Source organism: Cucumis sativus, chromosome 3 (assembly GCF_000004075.3).
Source record: "Cucumis sativus cultivar 9930 chromosome 3, Cucumber_9930_V3, whole genome shotgun sequence".
Lineage (NCBI taxonomy): Eukaryota > Viridiplantae > Streptophyta > Magnoliopsida > Cucurbitales > Cucurbitaceae > Cucumis > Cucumis sativus.
The window spans coordinates 38,369,362-38,393,518 of record NC_026657.2 but is presented as its reverse complement, the minus strand read 5'-3'; the positions used below and the strand labels follow the sequence as shown (position 1 = coordinate 38,393,518).

The window sequence follows — 24,157 nt, the reverse complement described above, 5'->3', positions numbered from 1 at the left end:
AAGCAGACAACTCAAAGAGTAATGTCTTAATGATAAAAACTGCATTAAAAAGGAACAAGAAAAGAGTTTTATTCTATCACTTTTTTCCCCTTAAGTAACCATTCTAATAGTTTAAATATTCAATTCAATGCTATATTACTAATTAAAACTTTTTTTTATCATCTCTAGAAATTATCTAGAAATTCGATTCCTTCATCTCACATATTATTCACATTATAAAAATACCTCCAAACTTTGCTCCACATCATTTCAAGTCCCAATTTCCATCTAAAATTATAAAGAGTTGAATAACGCTACAAATTTTGCAAGAATCATGATACTTTTAAGCATAAAAGGCCAAACTCGTAAAACGTTTATGAAAGATCAGACACTTTAACGAAGAAATATCAAAAGAGTAATATTACAAAATTTGAAAGAACAAGTATACTTTTAAAACAAATGGTTAAAATTTCAAAATTTGTATACAAAATCAGAAGAGTAAAAATGAAAATTTTGAAAGAATAAGAATACAAAACTTGAATTTAAAAAGAAAAGGTGGCTTTAAAAGAGAAAAGAAAAAAGGAACAAGTGGCAAAATCACATGGAGTAGATAAGGTAGTTTAATTATAAGACAAAGAAAAAGGAACAGAAATGGAGAATGGCACAAGTAAGAAAGGGACAAAACTCAACCAATGACCATAATTATTAGTGCTTAGCCATTCAATAATAAAGTGAACTGAAAAACATTTAAATAAAAAGGAAAAACCAATTATTCAAAAAGAAAGAATGTTGCTGACAACATTATTATTACTATTATTTATTAGAAGAAAGAATTGGAAAATGCTGTACTCATGATATATACAGAGAAAAAATAATTAACTAGAACGAAAAAAATAATGGCTAGTAGTCACTAAGGAAACATTAATCTAACTGAGGAAAAATGGGGGAAAAAAGGAAAAAAAAAATGAGTTTCTCTGACAAAAATAGGAGAAAACTCATTGAGGAAAATATTAGAAAACTTTGGGTTTGTTGCTAGCTAGCTTGCTTGTTGTTAGACTGTATAATGTTGATTAATAGTATCAATGTCTAGACCTTTCAGCTTCACTACCGACTCGACCCGACCTTTCAGAGTGTGCAATTCACGAAGCCTAAACGAAAACGAAAACGAGAACGAAATTTTTTTTCAGTAAAGTATCCAAGGAGAAGTCTAGTGTACTTGGAAATATTTGAAGGAAGAGTGATTGTTTACCTGACAATTTCAGCTCGTCGCTTGGCTTGCTCGGCTATTTCGGAAAGCTCGCCACCATAACTGATTTTATCAGAAACAATGTTGCTGGTTTGAGGTGGTTGAAGACCATGAATAGTTCTTTGTGAGGTAGCCCATTGTGCTTCTCTCTCTTCTTTGCCATAATTTTTCTTTGTTGTAAAAGCAGTCTTATCATGATAAAAATGGAAAAAGTGAGTTGACTTCAAATGGGCTTGACAGGTTACAAATAATGTCATTCTTTCATGATTACAAGGGGAAAAAAGTTTAAATTCTACTTTGTCCCCTGTTTTTTGTTTTGGTTATTTTGATCCGTAAACTTTTAAATTTAGTTCATTTTAGCTTTCAAAGTGTTCATTTTCATAATGACACAAATGAATATGTCGTACTTCTCTAGATTCTCGATCTTCTTGCCTACTCGTTTTCTTATAAGAATCAAAATAAACTAAAGTTAAAAGTAAAGAGACAAAAATAAACGTTTTAAAAGTATAGGGACCAAAATGAACCATAGTCAAAAGTATAGAGACCAAAGTGGTATAATTTATAAAACAAAAGAAAAAGAAGAAGGAAGCACCAACAAGGTACCTTATTTTGCACAAGGTTGTTCCAAGCCCTTCCACTAAGAGCATAGCGAATGGTAAATTTGAGAATATCAAGAGGGATATAAGTTATCAAACTATATAGCCAAATGACAGCAGCCCACCCCCAGCCGGCGCCATGTATCCTTGCAAAACTCCACTTTGCGTACACTGCTATTACAGTTGCAATCTACCATAATGTACAAAAGAAATAAATTCTTATTAAGCCTTGTTTATCTAGTTGGATGAGCCAAGGAAAAAGGCTAAGAAGAGGGCTTTTCTTTTTATAAGAAAAACTAAGTACTTACAAGCTGGGCCATTATGAAAGCAAACACTAACAAAAATCCAGGACGTTCGACGAAGGACCAACTTCGTGACCGTGTGACGAAAATAAGGGCCTGGCTCACGATACTGACTTGTAGATACAATGCTGCCATCATTTTCTGGTTGTTGTTCCTTAGAGATGGTACACAGAATATGCTCTGCAAAAGGAAATTGGAGAACAACCATGAATTACTAGAACAAATAGTCTCAAGAAGTTGAACAGTTTTCTAATTTCCAATCGATAAAATGTAAAGATTATATGTTTATACCGTGAAAAAATCAGTATCTTTCATGATCCAAAAGAACAGCACTGTCATCAAGGCCAAGTATCCTCCTAACACGATGCCAGTAGCGAAAATTTCCTTCAACTTCCAATTATCTGGAAGGGGGGAAGGCTTAACTCGATCCTTTGAAATAGTCATGATTGTTCCTAGAGTACAATATAAAAAACTTAATTCTGGATCCGTAAAATGGTAAAGAAGATAAGTGCATGGGCCATTTTTGGTAGAGCCTTACCATCGTTTAAAATAGCTATAATTAAAACCATGAATGGAGCGAAATCAAACTTCCAAATCAAAGCAATCAACAAAAAACCAAACTGCAATGTCAATGAAAGAAATATTATTCTCCAATCCACATAAGATACTGATATAATAGTATTGAATATATTTTCTATTTTGATTTTACTTACCACTATACGAATGGTGATGGAAACAGCATAAATCTAAGAAAGAAAAAAAGTAGATTGTAAATAATAAAGTAAATCTAATTGCATGGTAAAAGATTGAAAACCAACATAAAAAAGAATAACCTAACCGTATAATTCTTCATCCTTTGGAAAATAGCCCTGCTGGTCAGTACTGCACTAATGATGACACTCAATCCAGGTTCGGTGAGGACGATGTCGGAAGCACTCCTGGCTGCATCAGTTGCATCAGCAACAGCAATTCCAATATCTGCCTTTTTTAGTGCAGGAGCATCATTTACGCCATCTCCAGTCATTCCACAAATATGTTTTTTCTCTTGTAACCTTCTCACAATTTCATATTTGTGTTCTGCCACATGCAAATAAGCTTAGCAAAGCAATGTGAGACAATGCATTTTCTATAGGAGAACTTTATAGGTAACCAAACAGATGGAACTACACAATTGAGTAGAGATAAAGCATATCGATTTCGCAAATATAATGGGAAACTCAATTTTATCATAAGCATGAACAGAAATTAAATGAAGGGAGAAATGTAAAATTATACATGAGGATGTTCAATAATTCACAAAATAATTATTTCTTATACTCTACCAATTGCATGCTATTTACGGAAAAGGAAGTTGCAAAACCCACCTGGAAATACACCAGCAAACCCATCAGCTGTTTCAATCAACTCATCCACAGGAAGGGAATCTGTTGAAACCCTGTCTTGAGAAAGTAATGCAGATGAAGGATACATATTTGAACCCATACCAAGTCTCCGACCAGTTTCCTTGGCAATGGCCAGTTGGTCCCCTATATTTAGAAAGTCATTCAAAAGCTCAGTAGAGAAAACTATTTGTATATAACAAACAAGTTATAGTGCAATTTGTTTTTTGCATACCAGTAATCATCTTCACATTTACTCCAAGGTTCAGAGCCCTTCGGATGGTTTCAGCACTATCATGCCTTGGAGGATCAAACAGAGCTAATAAACCAACAAGTTGCCATGGTTCTCCTGGACTTTCTTTGGTGCTCTCAGGTACTTCCTGTGAATCATACGTTAAACAATGAGCTTCAAGAACAGAGTTTATTATTTTGATCATTTCATAACATGTGTGAAGGTTAACATTTGATCACCTGTCTAGCAACACCCAGGGATCGGAGTCCACATTCAGCAAACTTATCGATCACTCCATGAACTTTTTTCCTAATGGCTTCGCTGGAATTGCAAAGATTTAAGATCTGTGCCAAACAAGGAGTAGTGAGAAACATATAACTATCATCATAAAGCAATTTTGCACCGGTCAAGAATACAAAGAGAAACAACTTTACCTGCTCTGGAGCACCTTTGCTAACTCGATGCCAATTATCACTAGAATCAATATAAGTAAGAGCAGTTCTCTTATCTACAGGGTTGAATGGAAAAAAATGAACCTCTCTAATACCAGCTCGTGCCTGCATAATATCATGTAAAATAATGATTATCAAAATTTTACTCAAATAGAGATAAGAATGAAATAAAAGTTCTGGATTAAAACTATACCTCTTTTGGATCTGCCAACATCCCAACAATAGCAGTATCAATGGCATCCTGATTTTCTGTTCTAGAAGCCCTTGCTGCAAGAAGGATGACATGTTCTTTATCCATACCCACCACAAAGACTTCCGTCAAGTTTTGGTCAACAGTGAGTTTATTCAAAGTTAGTGTTCCCGTCTTGTCACTGCAGAGGACATCCATGCCAGCCATCTCCTCAATAGCGGTCATACGCTTGGTAATTGCACCTTGTTTGGAAAGTCGGTGGGAACCAATGGCCATGGTGACAGACAAAACCGTTGGCATGGCAATAGGAATTCCTCCGATCAAAAGCACCAACAAATTGTCAATACCATCCCTATAAGCACGATGTTGAATAGGATACATGACAACAATCTCGATAATAATTCCAATGGTGATGGAGCAAATACAAAAATTTCCAATGGCAGTGAGAACTTTTTGGAAATGTCCAATTTGATTGGTGTTGTCCACTAAATGAGCAGCTTTACCAAAAAAGGTATGCACACCAGTCGCAATCACTACTGCTTCAATTTCTCCCTGCTTACAAGTTGATCCAGAGAAAACTTCGTCTGAAGGATTTTTGGTAACAGGAAGGGACTCGCCGGTTAGAGCAGATTGGTCAATTTTCAAAGGGTCTCCCTGGAGAAGACGAGCATCAGCAGGGATTATGTCTCCTAATTTGATACTAATTATGTCTCCAGGAACAAGAATGGAAGCATCTTGCTCACACCACCGGCCGTCCCTAAGAACCTTGTTCCACAATAACGAAAATAAATAAGAAATGATGATCTTTAGAACTTTAGTATTTTATAAAACAATAACAATATTAATAATGATAACATCGAGTATGTTTTGAACCTTGGTTTTGGGAGCAAGACCAGCCATAAGAGCTGCAGCTGCATTTCCTGCATTGTTTTCTTCAATAAAAGAGATAGTTGAATTGATGAAAAGCAGCGCAATGACTCCCACAAAGTCCTGCCAGTCTGGAGGCCTTCCACCGCCATTTGCCAAAACAATAGCCATGATCGCGGCTATTTCCATAACCCATGAGAGGGGATTCCACATAAATCCCATAAATTTCAGAATTTTGCTTTCCTGTTTCCACACATTAAAAAAAAACACTATAAAACTCTACTCATAACTAGTAATTTCTCCTTGTACAAAACAAAAAAAAAAGTCATATAGTTGAAACCTTCTTCTCTTCAAGCTTGTTAGGTCCAAAAACTTGAAGCCGACTAGCCCCTTCCTCTGAAGTAAGACCTTCTTCTGTGCATTTGAGTTTCTCAAACACATCATCAATTGGAATATGTTCCTACAAAAGGAAAAATCATAATTAATACATACAATATCCAAATAATAAAATTGAAGAAGATACAAATATCAACAAACTGTTAGCAATCAACTCAAACATCAAGCTATAAAAAGGGCTTCGTTTTGCAAAAATAAAATAATAATAGAACCAGAAAAAAAAAACTCTAAACTCTTCTCACAGTTATCACCTATCAATCACCATAATTCCTTCAACAAAACAATTAAAGTACGTCACAGACTTCAAATCTCCATCACATTTAACAAACACAAATCCTCACATTATTCATTTTCTTTCAATCCATCAATCCGTCACATATGCAAAACAGCCTCAGAGATTGATTGATCGGTTCATACATTAAATTCAGCACACAAACTAAACGATAGAACAATTAAAAAAAAGTTTTTAGCAATTCTAAAACGCCATGCAAAACCATACAATTAAACAATAACGGTCAATCGGAATAGGAATGGAAAAGACTTACAAGATCAACAGAGTCATTAGGAATCTGTTGGAGAGTGATGGGATTAGCCATTTGTTACGTTAGTAAGAGCGAGAGCAAGAGCAAGAGCAAGACTGAGAAGAACGAAGTGAGTGAACGGAACACGCATGAGAATAAACGTGGTGGAATTTTGTATTTATAGTGTGTATTTTTGGATTAGTAAAAAAGGAATATGGAAAATGTGAGGATTTATTATTCAATTCCGCTCTGTTAAAGACCGCCACGTGGCACTAATTTCACACACTATTTCCTTAATAGGTCAATTTATATATATATAGAACAAAATTGATTTATACGATCATTTATATTAAAAGTTTTATGTAGCCCCCTGTTGTTAAATAATTTTGTTATTTAATGATGTAGATTTGTGAGTTTTTTTTCTAATAGTTTATTGTGTATAAATATTTTTGCTTTTTATTCTATTTTTTTAAAAAAAAACTTTTTAATATAATATTTGTATTTGTAATATTTAAGAAAATTTAAATTAATAAATGATGTGCTTTTTATTCCTTTTATAAAAGCATCGTTTTGTTCAAAATACTAAGAATTTGTATTGATTTTGGTTTTTCTAATTATCTATTTCTCTTAGCTTCTTACGAAACCAAAATGTTGAAGAAATAGTTTATTGAGTTATTATTTTAAATCTTAAAACATTTAATAATATTTATAAATATAATAAGTAGCACAACCACGATAGATTAAGATAAATTATTATATATGTATATCATGATATAGCTAGATAGATACAATTATATAGATTATAATATATGTTGATCTATCACAATTCATAGATCATGGTATTTTATTATTTTTATAAATATTTTGTTATATTTAAAAATAATATTTATTTATTTTAGTAAATAAAAGGCTAAATCTATCTAAAAGAGAGCTTTATAAAAAAAAGTACAAATAAAAAAATTTGAATTATTTGTCAAATTCAAACCTAACAAATCCAATTAGAAAAAACTACACGTTTCAAGTTGTTTTTTTTGCTGTGGTTTGAGTTAAATCCATTTCTACCTACTTAATTTTAACGTTTATATGACTTTGACACTTAATTCATTTTTTAATACAGTAAAATTTCAAAATCACGTTAAAAAGTTTAAAACTTTATTAGTAAATATTTTCAACAACTTTATTATCATTTTGCAAACTAAAAAGTTCAAGAATAGAACGGCAACTATCATTGTACTTTTAAGATTAGTTTTAGCACCTTAAAATCACTCACGTACGAAACCTCGTTGCTATTTGCATTAAGAGTACCCATTTGATTCTAGTATTATATTCATCAAGTATACACGAGTGATATTTGTGTATTAAGAATTAAAACGGATACAAAACCCTAGAATTTAGCCACTTATAACATAGAATTCCTCCACAACTTAAATACACAAAGCTTCTTCGTTGTTGTTGTTGCTGCTTATTCAAGCTGATTCTATGATCTAGCTCTATACAAATCCATACAAACTAATCCAAACTACTCATCATACAACCGCCTTGCTTGAGCTATGGTCAAAAGTTTTGTATTCAACGTTTGTTTCTAAACAAAAATTCAGCACAAACTACATTCTCCCTTCCCCCCACCTCAGTTTCTCCGTCTTCCCCGTCGCAGATACGCCGTTCCGCTCCCAGTCTTCCCCGCTGCGACCCCGCTTGCTGAACTTGGCTTCTCCACACTCTTAACATTACCACCACCGTTTTCTTTGGAGATTTGACAGCTACTGTTGTCTTCTGATACAACTTTACTAGCATCATTTCCGTCCGATACAACTTTATCAGTATCGGTTTCTATATCTGGAACCTCCATGGACACTTCACTTAATAGTTCGCATCGCTCCTCCACAGGCGGGTCTTTCCCCTTGTGGTCGTGACCTGATGAATTGCTTTCTTCAACTATATTGTTAAAATGGTTCTGTTCTACACCAAGCTCCCGAGAAGAACTGCAATGCAAGAAAAGAAACTCAGCTATCGCACAATATTTATTTGGATTGAGACGTCGGAAGAGATGAGGCACCAGGGTACCTAGGTAGCGGAGGAAAACCGTTGGCCAGCCCCGCATCTTTGTGTGGTGTAGAGCATTCTCTCGCATCTAAACTTGAATTTGATACTGCAAAGAAAGCAACATACAGTTCACCAATTGATGCAAATTCATTTTTTTTTCAATATTTGTTTAAAAAATAATGATCATTTGATTTTTGATAATCATGGATGTCAAAATCTTTTGTTAGCACTATGATAAATCATAAATCCTGTAGAAACTACTGCTTAATCCTATATATATAAAAGAGTAATGTAAAATGTTAAGAAAGAACGATTACGTACCTTTCATCTGAGTGGTAGGATTGGTTTCCAAATCCTGCAAAGAAAGGGAATAATTGAACTGTATCAAATATCAAGTAATATCGATACAAATTCACCCAAATGAGTTATTAACGAAAAAAAAAGTTTCATAGAACAGAAACTAAATACTTCTTGAGATGGCGGATCGAGAGAGAAGTAGAACAAGAATGATACATATCTAGTCTTATTCACGTATATCAATATCGAAAAGGGTCATATAGCCTTACAATAACACCCCAGCCAATTTAAGAGGGCTGGTCACTTCCCCTTCCCTACACTTTCAAACTCAAGTTGCCACTCATACATACAAAGTACAAAAGTTAACGGTCAGATATGCAATTTTCCATTTTACCCCTCCTAGAATATACATTCACAGCTGGAGGCCCAGCGAAGCCCTTCTGGAAGTCTGTTACCTTATCCTGTTGTAGAACAATGCTTGTTGTACCGAGTTGGCAAGCTTCATTTTCTGACACATCTTCTGCAGTCTTTGACTCTGTGAGTGCAAATGAGGTTAACGATGTATATGGAATTCCAAACTACAAATAGATTGCACTCGCAGAAATGTGTACCCGTTAAGTTATGAGTGACAGTATTGACTGCGGACCAATTCATTGATTTATCTATTGGCTTCACAGCATGCTGTATTTTATCTCCACTAGGAATTTTCAGATGGTTGAAATGTGTAGAGCTTAAATTTGTTTTGTAGTCTGAGCCTGAGGCAAGTGAAGACCAATCAAGTTTGGAAGAGGGAGATCTTAGCATTTCTTCAGTTGCTTTGGAACGCACGCGTCTTAGTTCCTCCTGAATGTTCCATGATCCACTGGTAGGAGATTCCCTTTTAATCTGCATTCCAATGTTAACAAACAGAATGACGGGTTGTGTTGTACTAGAAATATATATGTTCATGTTCTTACAAGTATCCATACATGATAGGGACATGAGAAAGAGAGGAAAACCCAAAACAACAATCTACCTACTGGCCAATGACGGTCGGCCCTCACGGTGCTATTTTATTACATAATTTTTTAGAAACTAAAAAACATATATGAATTGAGCTTCATGTCGTCGAGAGACAGTCGTACTTAAATAAAAAAATGTAACATAAGAGAAATGATGGGGGAAAGCATCATGAGTGTAGTTTAGTGGATAAAATGTTACCCTAGATGAAGACAATGGATTTCCACTAATTGAATATGATGTTTCTTCTTTGAAAAGCTGTAACCCTAATGGCGAAGGAGACTTGAACTCAAAATTATTCGTGGACGGAGAGGCCCATGGAGGGCGTGCCTGCATGTATGATTTGGCTACATCTACAGGTGAACCCATCTCTTCGTTGTTAACCTGCACCAGCATATATTTCAATATTCTAAGAAGAAATCAATATATAGAAACGTCTATCAACTCTAGATTCTGTATTATAGTATTATAAAATTAATCTACAATCGTCATTGTTGTTTAACATTAGCAAGCAATGAGTTGTTGAAAGAGGAGAAACATACACATGGGAGGAGATCACAGCCCTAGTTAGGAAGGTATCAAAAAGAATTCCAATTATCAATTTAGCACAGATACAAGCTAAATCATAGTTACATAAAGAAATGTTCAGTTTGTTTCAAAAAAAGAAAAAAAAATGTTCAGCTTATACCAAGTTAGTAGCTAAATAAACCATCTGATCACAAAAACTAATTGGTAATAATATGATTATACACAAGTTAAAAAAAATGTGCAATGTGGACGGGCCAAGGACAAAGGTGTGATTACAAAATTTCTTCACTCTATTCTCATTCCTAGAGAAATTTGATATACCACGAAGTGCAAGGACACTTGTATGTTTTCTTCAGTAGTTCTTTTTATTTTTACATCAGTCTAACCTAATGGCTTAAAATTGATTGAAGAAATCAGCTGAAATTTAACTCAATCAGCAAAAAGAAAATCTAATATCCATGTGGAAATGCACTTGGGAGAAAAGGTGTTGAAAGGGAAAAAGAAGAATAAAATCATGAATTCAAATGGCATTCAAAAAAAAAAAAAAAAAACTAGCAAGAAATGAGCAAATTTACGGAAACTGGGATATGCCATGTATACAGATAAATCTTTTGCTCAGAAAAGGAGTCCATGACATTTGAACTGAGAGGAATAGTCAACTGTAAGGTAAATAAAAGTTGAATCTATTCCGTGAATATTCATATGCCATTCAAGAACAACAATAGGAAGAATCACCAACCATAGGCAACATCGTGGAATTCAAGGTGCATGGTCCATCGTCCAATTTTAATGTCGAAGTAGACACCAGTCCTAATCGTTTTTCATTCAACCATTTTTTTGCCTCAAGAATTGCTGAGCTGCAGACTGCAGGCCTGCCATCATCTGTATCAATTTGTACACATCTTAATCTGGTAATAAAGATTGAATTTCTTACTAAGAAAACTCACGAACTTTTTTGTTTTTCTAAATGTTAACAGAAGTCATTGTTTGCACAAAATCAAAATTCTAGTTTACAGAAATTGGAGGCTCAGTACCACTATCAACAGTTCTGTTTGATATCTCAGTCAGCCTCCCTGCAGCCTGGCCTTCAAAGGTTTGACATTCTACAACCCTTGATTCAATTATCTGAACTAACTTGTCACACTCTGCCCTGCTTGAATAAAAGTGAGAATGATATGGACCAGAACCCACTTGAACAAATAATTGAAGGCTCTCATCTAAGTGGTAATTGAAAAAACTAAGCTCGTTTTTTTGTCATTTGCCTGCCACTCATGAACTAAACTATTTAACCATGAAACCATCACCGTTGAACATATAGAACTTTAGTTTGAAAAGGAAGAACAACTAATTTCAGCATAATTTCAGTATGAGCAGAAAGTCTAAAGAAAATTGAAAGTCTGAAACCATATCCTTGATCAAGATAAAAGTACAAGCAAGCTAGAAAAACCAAGAGAGCATTGTTAATCACAGGAAACAAAATGGAGATTAATGTTTTCCAGTTAATTGATAGAGAATTACGTAAGAAATGTCTAGAACAATTTATATGGTTAAACCAACACCAAAAAAATGGTTTGGTTATAGTGAAAAATAGATAGAACTAATGCATGAAACAATGAACAAGTTCATACAGAACATCTTACAAAATCATTGCCGTACCTAGAGAAGGTCTCCTGCATCAGTAGCTGTTCAATTAGATGCTTGCTATCTTTTTTCTCTGGTGGAAAGTCCTTCCTAAATAAGCTGACCATCTCCGATGTCCCATTCTTCCAACATAAACATTGACAATCAGACACAATGCTGTAGTCTATAAATCAAATACCAATTAATATGTTGCCTTACACTTCGACTTTCTCACATATATTTTATTCATATAACTATCATGTTGACCTAAGAATATATCTTTGATCCACATCTTTTATTAATTTGAAATTTTGTATACCCACAATCCAACATAGCACTAGCTAACCCTCAAACCGTAAGGTCCAGTACAATGTTGCATCACTTAGTCATGAAAACTCTTTCCTTCAACATAGAAAGAACTGAGAAACATTATACTGCAGCACTCAGTCACATATCAAACTCGATAGCAGGTCTGCTATAACTATATTGAGATATTTCTGACATTGTGCAATAGTGAGATAAGCATCTAAGCAAGCACATGATTTAACATATAGATTGTTTACCTTCTTCCCTCCTTCAGCTCCCTGAAAGACATGACGTTCATCAGGAACATCGTCCTCATCATCATCCTCTGTTAAAATAAGATACAATAAATCTTGAGCCACATCATCAGAACTAAAGGCTGAGAACTTAACACTCAAATGAATAATAAATGTGAAAAGAGAATGAAAGATGTAGAAGGAACTAAAAGAAACAATATGAACGAAACATCCAACATAAAAGGTGTATTATTAGTCATCAACATAGTCCATTGATCTAACACACAACTGTGTGCATACACACATGAATTGACATAGCATTGCTTTGATACAAGTTTTAAATCAAATTTCCATTGCAAATCAAATCACATATCTTCCAAATGCACTAAACAGACATAATCAATGATTTGATAAATGATACTGTTAAAAAAATAAATCAGGACCTAGATGGCTAATGCAGATGGGGAACAGACATGCCTTTCACTAACTAAATTTTCAACATTTTTCGATGGAAAACCAAGAGAAATAATAGGGTATCAAGGAGTCTAAGATAAGGCAACTAGCTCCCTCCTTCGTAATTGTCAAAGGCATTCTTGGTAGAATGATTAGTCCGAGAGTGCAAATAAGCAGGTTCATGCAATTCACTTTTACGCCAATGATGATACTATTATCTTCCTTTTTTTGAAAAAAGGGAAACAAGAATGATACAATAATTTTCTAGGACGATAACTGTCCATATTTGATGTTGTAAAGTGATTTGAGATGGCCTCAGTGCTAAATATATAATTGAAATGGTCCATGGTGTTTGCTCCTACACGCCTAAACGCCATGGGTGGCCGCAATCCCATGGAAAAATGGATCGAGCCAAGCAAGCTGGGAGTTTAAGACTCCTAAGATCGTGTTGGACTTTCAACTTGGGCCTTGAAGGAAGCCCTAATTGAACTCACCAACTCTTACAATTACCAAGGCAGTGGAAAGTTTCATTGCACTTTAGTCTTCACAATATTTCCTTAGGTGGTTAGGCCTTTTTCTTTCCTTTCTATGAAACAGGAAACTATTTCCTGAGGCCTTTTGTAATTATACTTTTGCTGTAATTGGTTCTAATTGGCGTGTATTCTAATAAGCTCCCATAAGAGAGTATAGATCATTTATTGTAACTTTTCTCTAAAACAATGGAAATACTATTTCTTGTTCTAAAATAGATCAAACTTAAATTGACATATGATAACGATACAACCTTGAAATATAAGCCAGGAGCTTAGAAATGCTTGTATAGTTTGAATCTGTAACCGAAAGTCCAAAAACTAGAAATTGCATTCTTAAGTTAACTTTAAAATGCAGATTCATTACGTTAACTAAAGAAATCAGCTAATTAAGCATCCTAGCCAGCTTACTGCGCATACTAAATAGCAAACACCATTAAGTTCACGAAGTGTTGCTTACTTCTTTTCAAGTACTATACTACCTCCATTTCAAATTCACTTTCAAAGTTCGAACCACATTGACTCTTCTTTAGCTAGTACACAAGTTCAGAACTCCTTCAACTTTTCATTTCCTCAAAATAACCTTACATTTCGCAGCACACCAAACAACTACAAACATTTTAACCACTACTAACTCTAAGTACAACAACTACTCCATCCGCATAATTTCAAAAACCATATACCAAAATTCAGCTCAAAGTTAAACCAACCTGAATCACTCTCCGAAGAGGATGACGAGGAGTCGGAAACAAAGACAGAAGAGAGTAATTTTCCAGCACCGGAAGCAATGGTACGAGTAGGCGAGAAAATGAACTTAGAGATCCAACTAGGGTTTTCTCCAGGGCCCAAATTCGAAGGTCCAGGACGCTCATAAGGAGTCTTCCTAGTTTGAACTCGCCTAGCTCTAACAATTTTCCCGCCGGATCTTGGCCCAGCGGCTCCGCCATATGCCGGGAAAGACGCCATGGAAGTTCACGGTGAAGATGAAGAAGATAGTTTTTGCTCGCTCAGGCGAGAAGAGGGTTTTTTTTTTTCCAGTTATGGAAGGAGAAATAACCCACTTTGGGAAAGTAATTGAAATTTGACGTTCTGTAGTATCTAAATGACAATAATAACCTTCATCAAATTGTGATTTTACGCTACTTGTAGGGGCTGTATGGTAAATTGGATTCCGAATTTGACATTTTTTCCCAAACATTCAACCGAGTTTCATTTTTCTTTTATTGATAGATTCCTTAAACGGTAATAATTGCAAAAGAGGGCTTAACGTTCGCTGTTTTTTCTGCAATAATTTCTAAATAATGAATTAAAATATTTACCAAAAAAAACACCTCAACATTTAATTATAAATTTTGAGTCCTTCAATTTTTACCTGTGTTAAAGTTAGATCATCAAATTTATATGATCGTAGATATGTACAAGTTTAAGAGTTTAATTTTTATTATCAAATGTCAAATCTTTATAGTTATGGTAAATTTGAGAATTTAATTTTAACTATTTATCGTATTTTCTTAATGAGTTTTAGCAAGTTATTCAAGTTTATTGGTTCAATTTTTTATTTAATTAGCATACTTTATAAAATTATTATCAAAACCACATCTAAATTGTAAAAAATGTTATAATCGTTAGCAAAAACTTTTTTATTTTTAGTTTGATCTATATTCGTATGACCTTTTACAATTAATATATATATATATATCCTTTCAAACATATTTTATTACAATAAGGTCACGTCTAGGAACTATTTAGCTTTTATGTTTCTGTTTATAAACTTAGACACACTATTTCTTTGGCTACACTTTTTAAAAAATACTAAATTTTTAAAAATTAAAAAGTAACTTACAAAAAAATTGTTTGTTTAAGTAAAAAAAAAAAACATTTTTTTTAAGAATTTGGGTGAGAATTCATTTGTTATACTTAAAATATATGCAACCCCAAACAATAAAAAAAAAATTGAATGACTTTCGTGAATTTAAAGCATATTATATATATATATTTATTAATGAAAGTTGTAAAAAGAAATTGATAAAATATTTAGGTTTCAAGATGTAACGAATTTGGTCTGTTTTTGTTATATAAAGTGTAACAAACTAGAATAGTGAACAAATGTGAATAACCAAGAGATGTTTTCAAATAACAAAACGATAAGAACACCAAATGGTTCTCAAAGCCAATTGTTTTCAATCCTCATTTATTTATATTATCACTTGTAATTAGGAAGTAATCCATTCTAACAAAACAAACATCAATCAATTTGTTGTGATTATTATAATTTTATTTTATTAACATTTTTGTTATTTGTTATTAATATTTTTGTCAATATAATGATACATATTTTTACTAATGTATTTTTCTAAATGTTGTTTGTAATTTAAATTATAAAAATTATATATAACTAACTTCAATTTTAAATGATTTTTTTATAAATAATTAAATAATACCTAATTCAATTTGGTTTGAATTTACCAAACACTAATTTGATTTATATAACAATCATTTTTTCTAAAACATATTTTATCGGTAATTATTTTAACTTAATAAATATTTTTTAATATTTATATTGTAAAAAGAATGTAAACCTTCTCGAACCTTTAAATTTATTAATCTGTGATTTATTAATTATAACAATTCAAGCTTTTATTTCAACTTTTTTTTAAAAAAAAATTTCTTGAAGCTTTTATTCAACTTTTTTATTTTAAACTTCTTTTCTTGAACCTTTTATTTCAACTTTTTTATTTTTTATTTTTTTTTGTTGACGTTGAAGTCTTTAGGTGATAAAGTATAAAAATTAACGAATATTTTTTTTACTTTGTAATTAAAAAAAAACCATAATCATAAATAATTGGTTTAAATAGTACTTGATATTTTACTTTAGATGTAGGACGAGGATAACACACCAAATCAAGTTGGCCAACAAACATACTTCGACCTATTCAACATATATCTCGATCGAAAAGCGGTTTTGTATAAAGAAAAACCGATCCACTGGCCGATAAAGACAAACAAAACCAATATTCCATTTACCATATCTCTTTCCCTCCCTCCCTTCTCTTTATTTTTTGTTTCTTCTATCTCTCTCTATCCCGGTTTTTCTTCTATCGATCGAGCAATCAAACGGTTGACAATATCATCCTCTAGTTCACATAGTTTCTAATAAAAATGACAACTTAACTTCGTTTGTATTAGAAAACAATCCATACAAATAAATCAATTTAAAATAAACCATTTAAACATAAAATAATTCATAGTGGTCAAGAAAAAACATGAAATTGACCAATACACTTCTTGTTTCCCCACTTCATTCGTACAAAGCTGAGAAAATTTGAATAAGAAAAAGCTTTAATGACCTCAACCTTCAAACCATATAATCAATCTACCGTATTCCACGCATACCCTTTGAATATCCATTCATCAAAAGTCCAACTTGCATTCCCAAACCCAAAAAATTTCAAAACTTTCTCTGAACCCATAAAAGGAGAGAGAAGGAATATCCCAATTTCCATTTCCATTTCCATTTCCATTACAACCATGAAAATGAACTCATCATTTTTATCTCTATTATTCTTGCTATTCTTCATCCACTCCTCATCAGCAGCTAAATGTCAAACTTCAGACAGATCTGCTCTGTTACAGTTCAAGAACACCTTCGTTTCTGATCCATCTTGCTCAGGCTTACCTTCAGTGGTTGCTTCTTGGGGTGAAACAGATGATTGCTGTTCATGGGATGGTGTCGAATGCAGCAACTTGACTGGAAATGTTATTGGACTTAACCTTGCCGGCGGCTGTCTTTATGGTTCTGTTGACTCTAACAACAGCCTCTTTAGACTAGTTCATCTTCAAACACTTATTCTTGCTGACAACAACTTCAATCTCTCTCAAATCCCTTCAGGTATTGGGCAACTTTCTGATTTGAGGCAGCTGGATCTTGGTAATTCTAGATTTTTTGGACCAATCCCTTCAGCAATTTCAAGGTTGTCTAAGTTAGAAAATCTTCGTTTAAGTCGGGTTAATATATCTTCTGCTGTTCCTGATTTTCTTGCAAATATGTCTTCTTTGATGTCTCTTAGCTTAGGAGAATGTGAGTTGAATGGAAATTTTCCTCAGAAAATTTTTCACTTACCAAATTTGCAACTTCTTGTAATTCCTTACAATCCAAATCTCTCTGGTACTTTCCCTGAGTTTAACTATAATAGTTCTCTTCAGAGGATATGGGTTGAAAAAAGTTCATTTCATGGTGAAATACCTTCTTCCATTGAAAATCTTAAGTCCTTGACTTCTTTGAAGTTGGGAAATTGTAGTTTTTCTGGGATAGTTCCTGATTCACTTGGTAATATTACTGGACTACAGGAGTTGGAACTTCATTTAAACAACTTTAGCGGTCAAATTCCTTCCTCGCTCGAACGCCTAACTGAGCTGAATCGTGTGTTTCTTAGCTATAATGAGTTTAGTAATGCAACTTTGTCTTGGGTTGGTAATCAGAAGAAGCTTGTTTTCTTGGCTCTTTCTGGTATTAAGTTAGGTGGTACTCTTATGCCTTCTCTTGGAAATTTGACTAACATGGAACAGCTACTTTTGGGTGAAAATGAATTGACGGGTGAGATTCCATCTTGGATTGGAAATATGGCAATGTTAACTGATCTTCATCTGTATGGAAACAAGTTGACTGGTTCAATCCCCAAGTCTTTATCTCAACTTACCAATCTGAAGCATCTTTATCTTCAGTATAATTACTTGAATGGGACTGTGGAGTTGAGCATGTTTTTGAAACTCGAGAACCTTACCGAACTCCACCTAACTGCCAATGATATAGCGGTTATTGACGATCAAGTTGGTAGCCGAAATGTAACTCTTCCAAAGTTCAATCTTTTAGGACTTGGATCCTGCAATTTAACTCATATTCCAACATTTCTTGAGAATCAGAATGAGTTAGAGGTATTAGAACTTGGACAGAACAATATTCAAGGCCAAATACCTAAATGGATGTGGAGCATGAGTAGAGAAAGTTTGAAGGTTTTGAACTTGAGTCACAATGCGCTGACAGGCGTAGAAGAACCTCGAGATGCTCTTCCTTGGGTTAATCTCTATGTCTTGGATCTCTCTAATAACAAGTTAGGAGAATCACTTCCAATTCTACCAGCCATATGTAAACTAAGTTCACTTGTAGCTCTTGATTTGTCAAGTAATCTAATGAGTGGTGTGCTTCCACAATGTATTGGCAATTTCAGTTCTTTGGATATTATGAATTTTAGACAGAACTTGCTTCATGGAACTGTTCCTGATAGCTTCAGAAAAGGGAGCAAATTAAGGTTCCTTGATTTCAGTCAGAATCAGTTGGAAGGTCAAGTGCCAAGATCGTTAGCCAATTGCAAGATTTTGGAGATCATCGACTTGAGTGACAATCAGTTTACTGATGGTTTTCCCTATTGGATTGGAGCTCTTCCCATGTTAAGACTTCTAATACTTCGGTCCAACCACTTCCATGGAAAAATTGAAGAGCCTGAGACCAATACCGAGTTCCCAATGTTACGAATTGTCGATTTCTCTTACAACAACTTTTCAGGTAATCTCCCTCTGAGGTATATAACTAATTCAAAAGGTATGAAGATTTTCAACACAACTGCTTCAACATATCGAAACACATTTGTAACCTTCTCATTCGACTATGTTTGGGCTCTTGAATTTTTCTATTCCACCACAATAACCATCAAAGGTAATCAAAGAGACTACTCAAGAATCCAAGAGGTTTTTACAAGTATCGATCTCTCGAGCAATAAATTTGAAGGTGAAATATCAAATGTTGTCGAAAATCTAAAAGGTCTTCAATCTCTCAACCTTTCCCACAACATTCTTACTGGCCCCATCCCACCATCGATGAAAAGCATGGCTCGACTTGAATCTTTGGACCTTTCACACAACCAACTTTCAGGACAGATACCTCAACAACTCTCATGGCTTAATTTCCTCGCAATATTTAATGTCTCTTACAACAACCTCTCTGGTCCAATACCACTAGGGAACCAATTTAACAATGTTGACAACAGTTCGTTCATCGGGAATGTGGGATTATGTGGAGATCCATTGTCAAAGAAATGTGGAGATTTGAAGCCACCTTCATCAGGCTTTGATGAGGGTGAAGATGAAGGATCTTTTCACATTGGATGGAAGACAGTGTTGATTGGATATGGATGTGGAGTGTTGGTTGGAATGATTGGTGGAAACTTCATTCTTACAAGGAAGCAAGATTGGTTTGCAAAGACCTTCAAAATTCAAATGCTCAAAAACTGGGAGGACTCTAGATGAAGGAGATATAGCAATCTTGATGTAATCTACAAACAATAGCATAGGGGACTTTGGTTTATTACACATGTAGAAATAGTGGCCATAATACATCCTACTATATGTACATTTAATACATACAGAATTTACGACTCAATGGCATCTTGGGAGGTGGTGAGTTTGATTAACAACTCCCCTCGAACTTTAATTCTACATACTACAAATAAATCATGCAACATGCCTGCACACAGACAAACAAACCCAACAAGTAGAATTCAGCTTCTAAATGCTTTGATTAAGCCCCAATCGAACACCTTGAACCAAGTCTAAACTACGATTATGGTATACCCATAAATTGAAAAATCAGTTTACAGCATCTATATTCATTTTGAAACGTAACACTTAAATGGGGATCTAACAGTTCAGAGTTTGAGTAACCTTCTTGACAGTGAGAGGTTGAAGAAAGAGACAATGCAAATCTCCTGTGATCGGGCTCTAAAGTTTGTACTTATTCGATCTATTTCTTCATTAATAAAGATCTATACCTTTCACATATCCATTGCTTCTACTAACCTCCCTTCGCTACGTAGTTCGTTGATAAGGGTTGAAGCACATCTCGTTTTCTGTTTGCAGCTATGCTCTTTTGTGCAAACACAATTGTTTTGTTTAAAAAACTCATATGTATGAAAAAATGACGAAGAAGGAAATACTGAGAAATTGGGATCAACATTGCCCAAGAAGTTCTAAGGGATTGTCCTAAACCAAAAAAACTGTTTTTGTCATTATCTTCATAGATACAATAATGTTTTAACTAAAAGACCACTCGTTTTTCTAAGGTTTTTCGTGTTCTTTTCAACCATACTTATAAGGTAAGTAAAATGTTCAAGCATCTTTAGTTTTAAAGTAGGTTGAATTTCCATTTTGTCGTCATTGAAGAGGAAGAGCAAGAGAAGCGTAGAAAAAACACGATAAGGAAGTCTTTTACTATTGAGTGCAAGTTTTTAGAAAGAGATGAGTGATAGAAAACTTGATAGATTTTGGGTTATTTTGTAAAACTTTTGTGGGTTGTGGGGGTGAGAGATTTAGGGAGGTGGCTAAAATGGTTAGTGGGGAGCCATAGACCCATCGAGCTCCAACAACCTCCAGACGAGAAAAAGAAGAAAAAGCCTCAAACATTGAGCCCCACCCACCTATATGTGGAAGTTTTGGAAGTTCGACCAATTGACAAATCTGAAAAAGTTGGATTTTTTAGGTGTGTTAAACAACTTTTGAGAAGTCGAGAAATAAGCATAAGAAAAGTCTAAAATGCTACTTTTTAAAATTGATGAAGGGTGTCGTTCTCTTCATGACATCACTACGTTGAATTATTACTTTAACATTAAATGCTTTATTTTCTTTTTATTTTGTAAATTTTTCTACTATAAGTTCAGAAACTTTTGACACAACTACTCCATCATCAAATTTTGTTAGAAACTTAAACCTTTATTTTGGTTTTAGAAGAAAACTTCTAACCTTTTAAGTCTTTTCTTTTTCTTAGGTTTATAAGTTTTATAATTTATAATTTGATCGTGGCCTTGATTTGTTCAAAATTTATATCCATCTTTGTTCAAAATTTGAAATACGTTACTTAAAAACATTAAAAAATGTTTATGAACTTTGTAGGTTGTATAAAAAATACACAAAAACTTTCAAAATTTTCGAAAATATTTTTAGACTTTCAAAAGAAGTTCAAAGTTAATATTGTAGTTAGTTTTAGACGAAAACGTTAAATATTTTATTTCAAAAATATCTCTAAACTATTGAAAAGTTTCGTAAACACTCTTAAAATTAAAAAATTTCATCCCAAACTTATTTAGGTATTTTTTGGGGTCATTTTTATATAGCAAAATCATGGAACTCTCATGTCTTTTTTTCTACTATATTTTTTAAATAGTTTTTTTTTTTTTTTTTTCTAATTCATAACAAGTTCTCTATTTTTTAATGTCATTTTTTTTCATATATAATGTAATCAAGAATAAAATAAAATGATTAACATTTTCAAGTTCTCGACGCAGCCTTATACCAAATTGGAAGAGTTCCTTTACTCATCGAATAGCTCGAAGTTGAACCAAAGCTCATTTGCTCGGAATCCATGGCAACGGTGACGGTGCTGCTATCCGTCGGAATCGGAAACATATACTGAAACGGCTTCGGCGGCGGCATTATCTCTACGCTTCCCTCCAACATCCTCACCACCGCACTCATCGGCGGCCGATCCTCCGGCGAATCCTGCACGCACCAAAGAGCCACCACACACATTCTGTCAACCTTCATTTTTCTCTCTCCATCTTCTTCAACATCGTAGTCGCCGCTCATATTCACTAATTCCCCCTTCTCAAACCTTTCCCATACCTGAATCGGAAACCAATCGATGCTCCCCAATGGACTGACGGCGGCGTTCTTTCTCCTTCCCACCATCTCAAATAATACCATTCCAAAACTGTAAACATCGCACTTGTAAGTCACCGGAAAATTGAATCGCAAAAGCTCCGGCGCCGAATATCCCGGAGTTCCTCTATACTCTGTGAGAGAATCATGCGTGTTGTCTTTGTTGCAGAGATTTGCAAGTCCGAAATCGCCAATTTTCGGTGAGAAATTTTCATCTAATAGAATATTCGCAGGTTTGATATCGTAATGGATGATTTTCCTCTCGCATTCTTCGTGCATATAAGCGATTCCTCTACCGGTTCCGATCGCGATTTCAAGCAATTTCTCCCAATCGAGTTCGTTCTTGGTTTTTCCGTACAAGAATCTGTCGAGCGATCCGTTCTCCATGAACTCCAAAACCAGCGCGCTCATGGTTTCATCGTAACAGAATCCGTACAGCCTAAGAAGATTCCGATGGCGAGTTCTTCCGATTGTTTCGATTTCCGCCATGAATTGATTTTCGGCTTTTTTGTTGGAGTTTTTCTTAAGAATTTTCACTGCGATCTTCAATCCATTTGGGAACTGGCCTTTGTAAACATCGCCGAAACCGCCAGAACCTAGCCGCGTCGAGTAATTGCTAGTGAAGGCATTGAGTTGCAGAGCAGTAAATCTAATCGGACTTTCTTCAGCGATTCCTCGGAGGATTTTCTCCATTTTCGGTGCATCAACTCCCCAAATCTCAGCCGGTGCCGGAGTGGATGTATTTCTCCATTCTCTTACGACACCCGGTACAAGTTTCTTGGCAAATTTGTAAGAGAAAATAGCAATCGCGATGAGAATGAGCAATCCAACCACAGACCCAACAACGGCTACATGCCAAAATGTACAAAATTAGGTTTAAATCAGATTTGTTAGCTTCTAATGTTAAAACTAATTTAGAGAGATCATCAACACTTACAGAAGGCGATAACGATGGACGTTGGATTTCCGCCGCCGCTGCCGCCCTGCGCCGATGAAGTGGAGAATCTAAGAGATCAAATTAAACATAAATCATCAATTGCTACGATTAATCAGCTAAAACATTGATTAATTATGGTTTTGCATAAGATAGAAAACATAAACCCATAAATAATTTTAAATTAGTTATGTTGTTGGGAGATTTGAAAAGATCGAAATTAAGAATATGAGATAGAGAGTGGTTACTGGGAAAGTAGGATTGGTATTCCGATGAACCACGCGGCGGCCATTGAAGGCATTCGGAGAGAGTTTGGAAGACAAAGTTAGAAGAAGAGAGGGGTTGGAGTATTTGGGTTTCCATGAAAGATATGTTTCGAAATTTGAAGTAATTGAAGAGAGAAATAGGAAGGCGTTGAATAATATTACTCTAACTTTGATTTTTCTACGCCATGCTAAATTAAAGATCGGAGGCTACAACACAAAACCCTTTTGATAATTTCTTGATGGAAAAATCCAAAAGAAATTCTAATGAAGGATAATTGACCAAAAGATTTTTAGTTGGTGAGTTAAAAGATTGTAAATAAGAAAATTTGTATGAATAAATTCAAAATTTACTTCTATCTACGACTAGAAAGCTCACGTCAAATTCAAGTGAAATTACTAAAATAAATTTGCACACACATAAAAATCATCATGTCAGTTCAGTTCTTTCAAAATGTTAGCACAACTGTAGTAACATTTTAAAGTAAGGGCACTTGCAAGAATAACAACGACAATTTTTTAAACAAATTTGAAAATGTTGGTTTTTCATGAAGTAGGATTTTGTTTTTTTTATTTAGTTCAAATTGACCATTGGTGTATTAATGTGTAAATCTATAGTATATTGATATACTTTATATTTGGTATATAAGTTGGTTATTCTACCAAACATAAAGTATATAACGTATACGAGTGATGTATCAAAATTACTATTCATTTAGTGTAATTATAAGTCAACAAGATACACCAAATATAAACCAAGTTATAGATGAAATATTAGCATTCAAATAAAAATTTACTTAAGTGTTAATATATTATTGATACATCTATACAATACTTAAATTGAATTTAGATAATGAGTTATGGACTATTGATACATTGAAAACGTACCCAAAGTGAATTGGCCGTAGTGACCACTAATAGACAATACTTAAATTGAATTAAGATAATGAGATATAGTTTAATAAAATATGAAATGGGTACTCTAACACGTTGTTTGATCAATATGCTTTGCTGAAAAATGAGTTGTATTATGTTGGTGTTGTATTTTAGTAGCGAATTTTTCTTAACTTTGTTGTGTTGAGGGGTGG

General features: G+C 34.1%; 4 protein-coding genes and 1 long non-coding RNA gene across 6 annotated transcripts; 2 read left to right on the top strand and 3 right to left on the bottom strand.

The window, feature by feature from the left end:
- Positions 1-672: 672 nt before the first annotated feature.
- On the bottom strand, positions 673-6,308 carry LOC101219224 (plasma membrane ATPase 4). The gene is made up of 16 exons (XM_011654227.2): positions 6,185-6,308; positions 5,584-5,703; positions 5,250-5,486; positions 4,380-5,141; positions 4,169-4,291; positions 3,974-4,078; positions 3,738-3,882; positions 3,488-3,649; positions 2,962-3,200; positions 2,837-2,869; positions 2,662-2,743; positions 2,415-2,575; positions 2,130-2,303; positions 1,829-2,011; positions 1,229-1,413; positions 673-1,127 (listed from the first exon to the last, which is right to left on the bottom strand). Exons 1-16 carry the CDS (start codon positions 6,233-6,235, stop codon positions 1,031-1,033), a joined length of 2,859 nt encoding a protein of 952 aa, XP_011652529.2. The 5' UTR covers positions 6,236-6,308; the 3' UTR covers positions 673-1,030.
- Positions 1,234-3,279, top strand: LOC116402948. The gene is made up of 2 exons (XR_004215654.1): positions 1,234-1,354; positions 3,033-3,279. It is a non-coding gene; the product is annotated as an uncharacterized LOC116402948 (long non-coding RNA).
- A 1,147-nt stretch (positions 6,309-7,455) lies between the features above and the next one.
- LOC101212538 (protein KAKU4) lies at positions 7,456-14,228 on the bottom strand. 2 transcript variants are annotated; one of them, XM_031883145.1, is made up of 12 exons: positions 13,880-14,228; positions 12,211-12,278; positions 11,684-11,790; positions 11,062-11,177; positions 10,767-10,909; positions 9,701-9,883; positions 9,112-9,385; positions 8,956-9,035; positions 8,525-8,558; positions 8,225-8,309; positions 7,973-8,142; positions 7,456-7,942 (listed from the first exon to the last, which is right to left on the bottom strand). In XM_031883145.1, the coding sequence occupies exons 1-12, from the start codon at positions 14,133-14,135 to the stop codon at positions 7,788-7,790; spliced, it is 1,671 nt and encodes a 556-aa protein (XP_031739005.1). In that variant the 5' UTR covers positions 14,136-14,228; the 3' UTR covers positions 7,456-7,787. The 2 variants fall into 2 exon arrangements, with proteins under 2 accessions (XP_031739005.1, XP_011652528.1); XM_011654226.2 differs by having other exon boundaries at positions 7,456-8,142; positions 13,880-14,227.
- Positions 14,229-16,697: 2,469 nt separating this feature from the next.
- On the top strand, positions 16,698-19,469 carry LOC101213015 (receptor-like protein 7). The gene has a single exon (XM_004136405.3). It carries the CDS (start codon positions 16,698-16,700, stop codon positions 19,467-19,469), a length of 2,772 nt encoding a protein of 923 aa, XP_004136453.3.
- Positions 19,470-21,272: 1,803 nt separating this feature from the next.
- Positions 21,273-23,277, bottom strand: LOC101213257 (rust resistance kinase Lr10). Its single transcript, XM_004136406.3, has 3 exons — positions 23,055-23,277; positions 22,810-22,877; positions 21,273-22,720 (listed from the first exon to the last, which is right to left on the bottom strand). Exons 1-3 carry the CDS (start codon positions 23,105-23,107, stop codon positions 21,483-21,485), a joined length of 1,359 nt encoding a protein of 452 aa, XP_004136454.1. The 5' UTR covers positions 23,108-23,277; the 3' UTR covers positions 21,273-21,482.
- Positions 23,278-24,157: the final 880 nt, after the last annotated feature.

What these genes read in the sequence shown, in the direction of transcription:
- LOC101219224 (XM_011654227.2), bottom strand. Translation starts at nt 6,235, where the DNA reads ATGGCTAATCCCATCACTCTCCAACAGATTCCTAATGACTCTGTTGAT. An exon ending in TATAGCTATTTTAAACGATG is followed by an intron (nt 2,576 to 2,661) that starts GTAAGGCTCTAC and finishes ATTGTACTCTAG; the next exon opens with GAACAATCATGACTATTTCA. An exon ending in CGACGAGCTGAAATTGTCAG is followed by an intron (nt 1,128 to 1,228) that starts GTAAACAATCAC and finishes GTTTTCGTTTAG; the next exon opens with GCTTCGTGAATTGCACACTC.
- LOC101213257 (XM_004136406.3), bottom strand. Translation starts at nt 23,107, where the DNA reads ATGCCTTCAATGGCCGCCGCGTGGTTCATCGGAATACCAATCCTACTT. An exon ending in ATACCAATCCTACTTTCCCA is followed by an intron (nt 22,878 to 23,054) that starts GTAACCACTCTC and finishes TTGATCTCTTAG; the next exon opens with ATTCTCCACTTCATCGGCGC. An exon ending in GTCCATCGTTATCGCCTTCT is followed by an intron (nt 22,721 to 22,809) that starts GTAAGTGTTGAT and finishes TTTGGCATGTAG; the next exon opens with CCGTTGTTGGGTCTGTGGTT.
- LOC101213015 (XM_004136405.3), top strand. Translation starts at nt 16,698, where the DNA reads ATGAAAATGAACTCATCATTTTTATCTCTATTATTCTTGCTATTCTTC.
- LOC101212538 (XM_011654226.2), bottom strand. Translation starts at nt 14,135, where the DNA reads ATGGCGTCTTTCCCGGCATATGGCGGAGCCGCTGGGCCAAGATCCGGC. An exon ending in ATTCCACGATGTTGCCTATG is followed by an intron (nt 9,884 to 10,766) that starts GTTGGTGATTCT and finishes ATGCTGGTGCAG; the next exon opens with GTTAACAACGAAGAGATGGG. An exon ending in TTGTTCTACAACAGGATAAG is followed by an intron (nt 8,559 to 8,955) that starts GTAACAGACTTC and finishes CTTTCTTTGCAG; the next exon opens with GATTTGGAAACCAATCCTAC.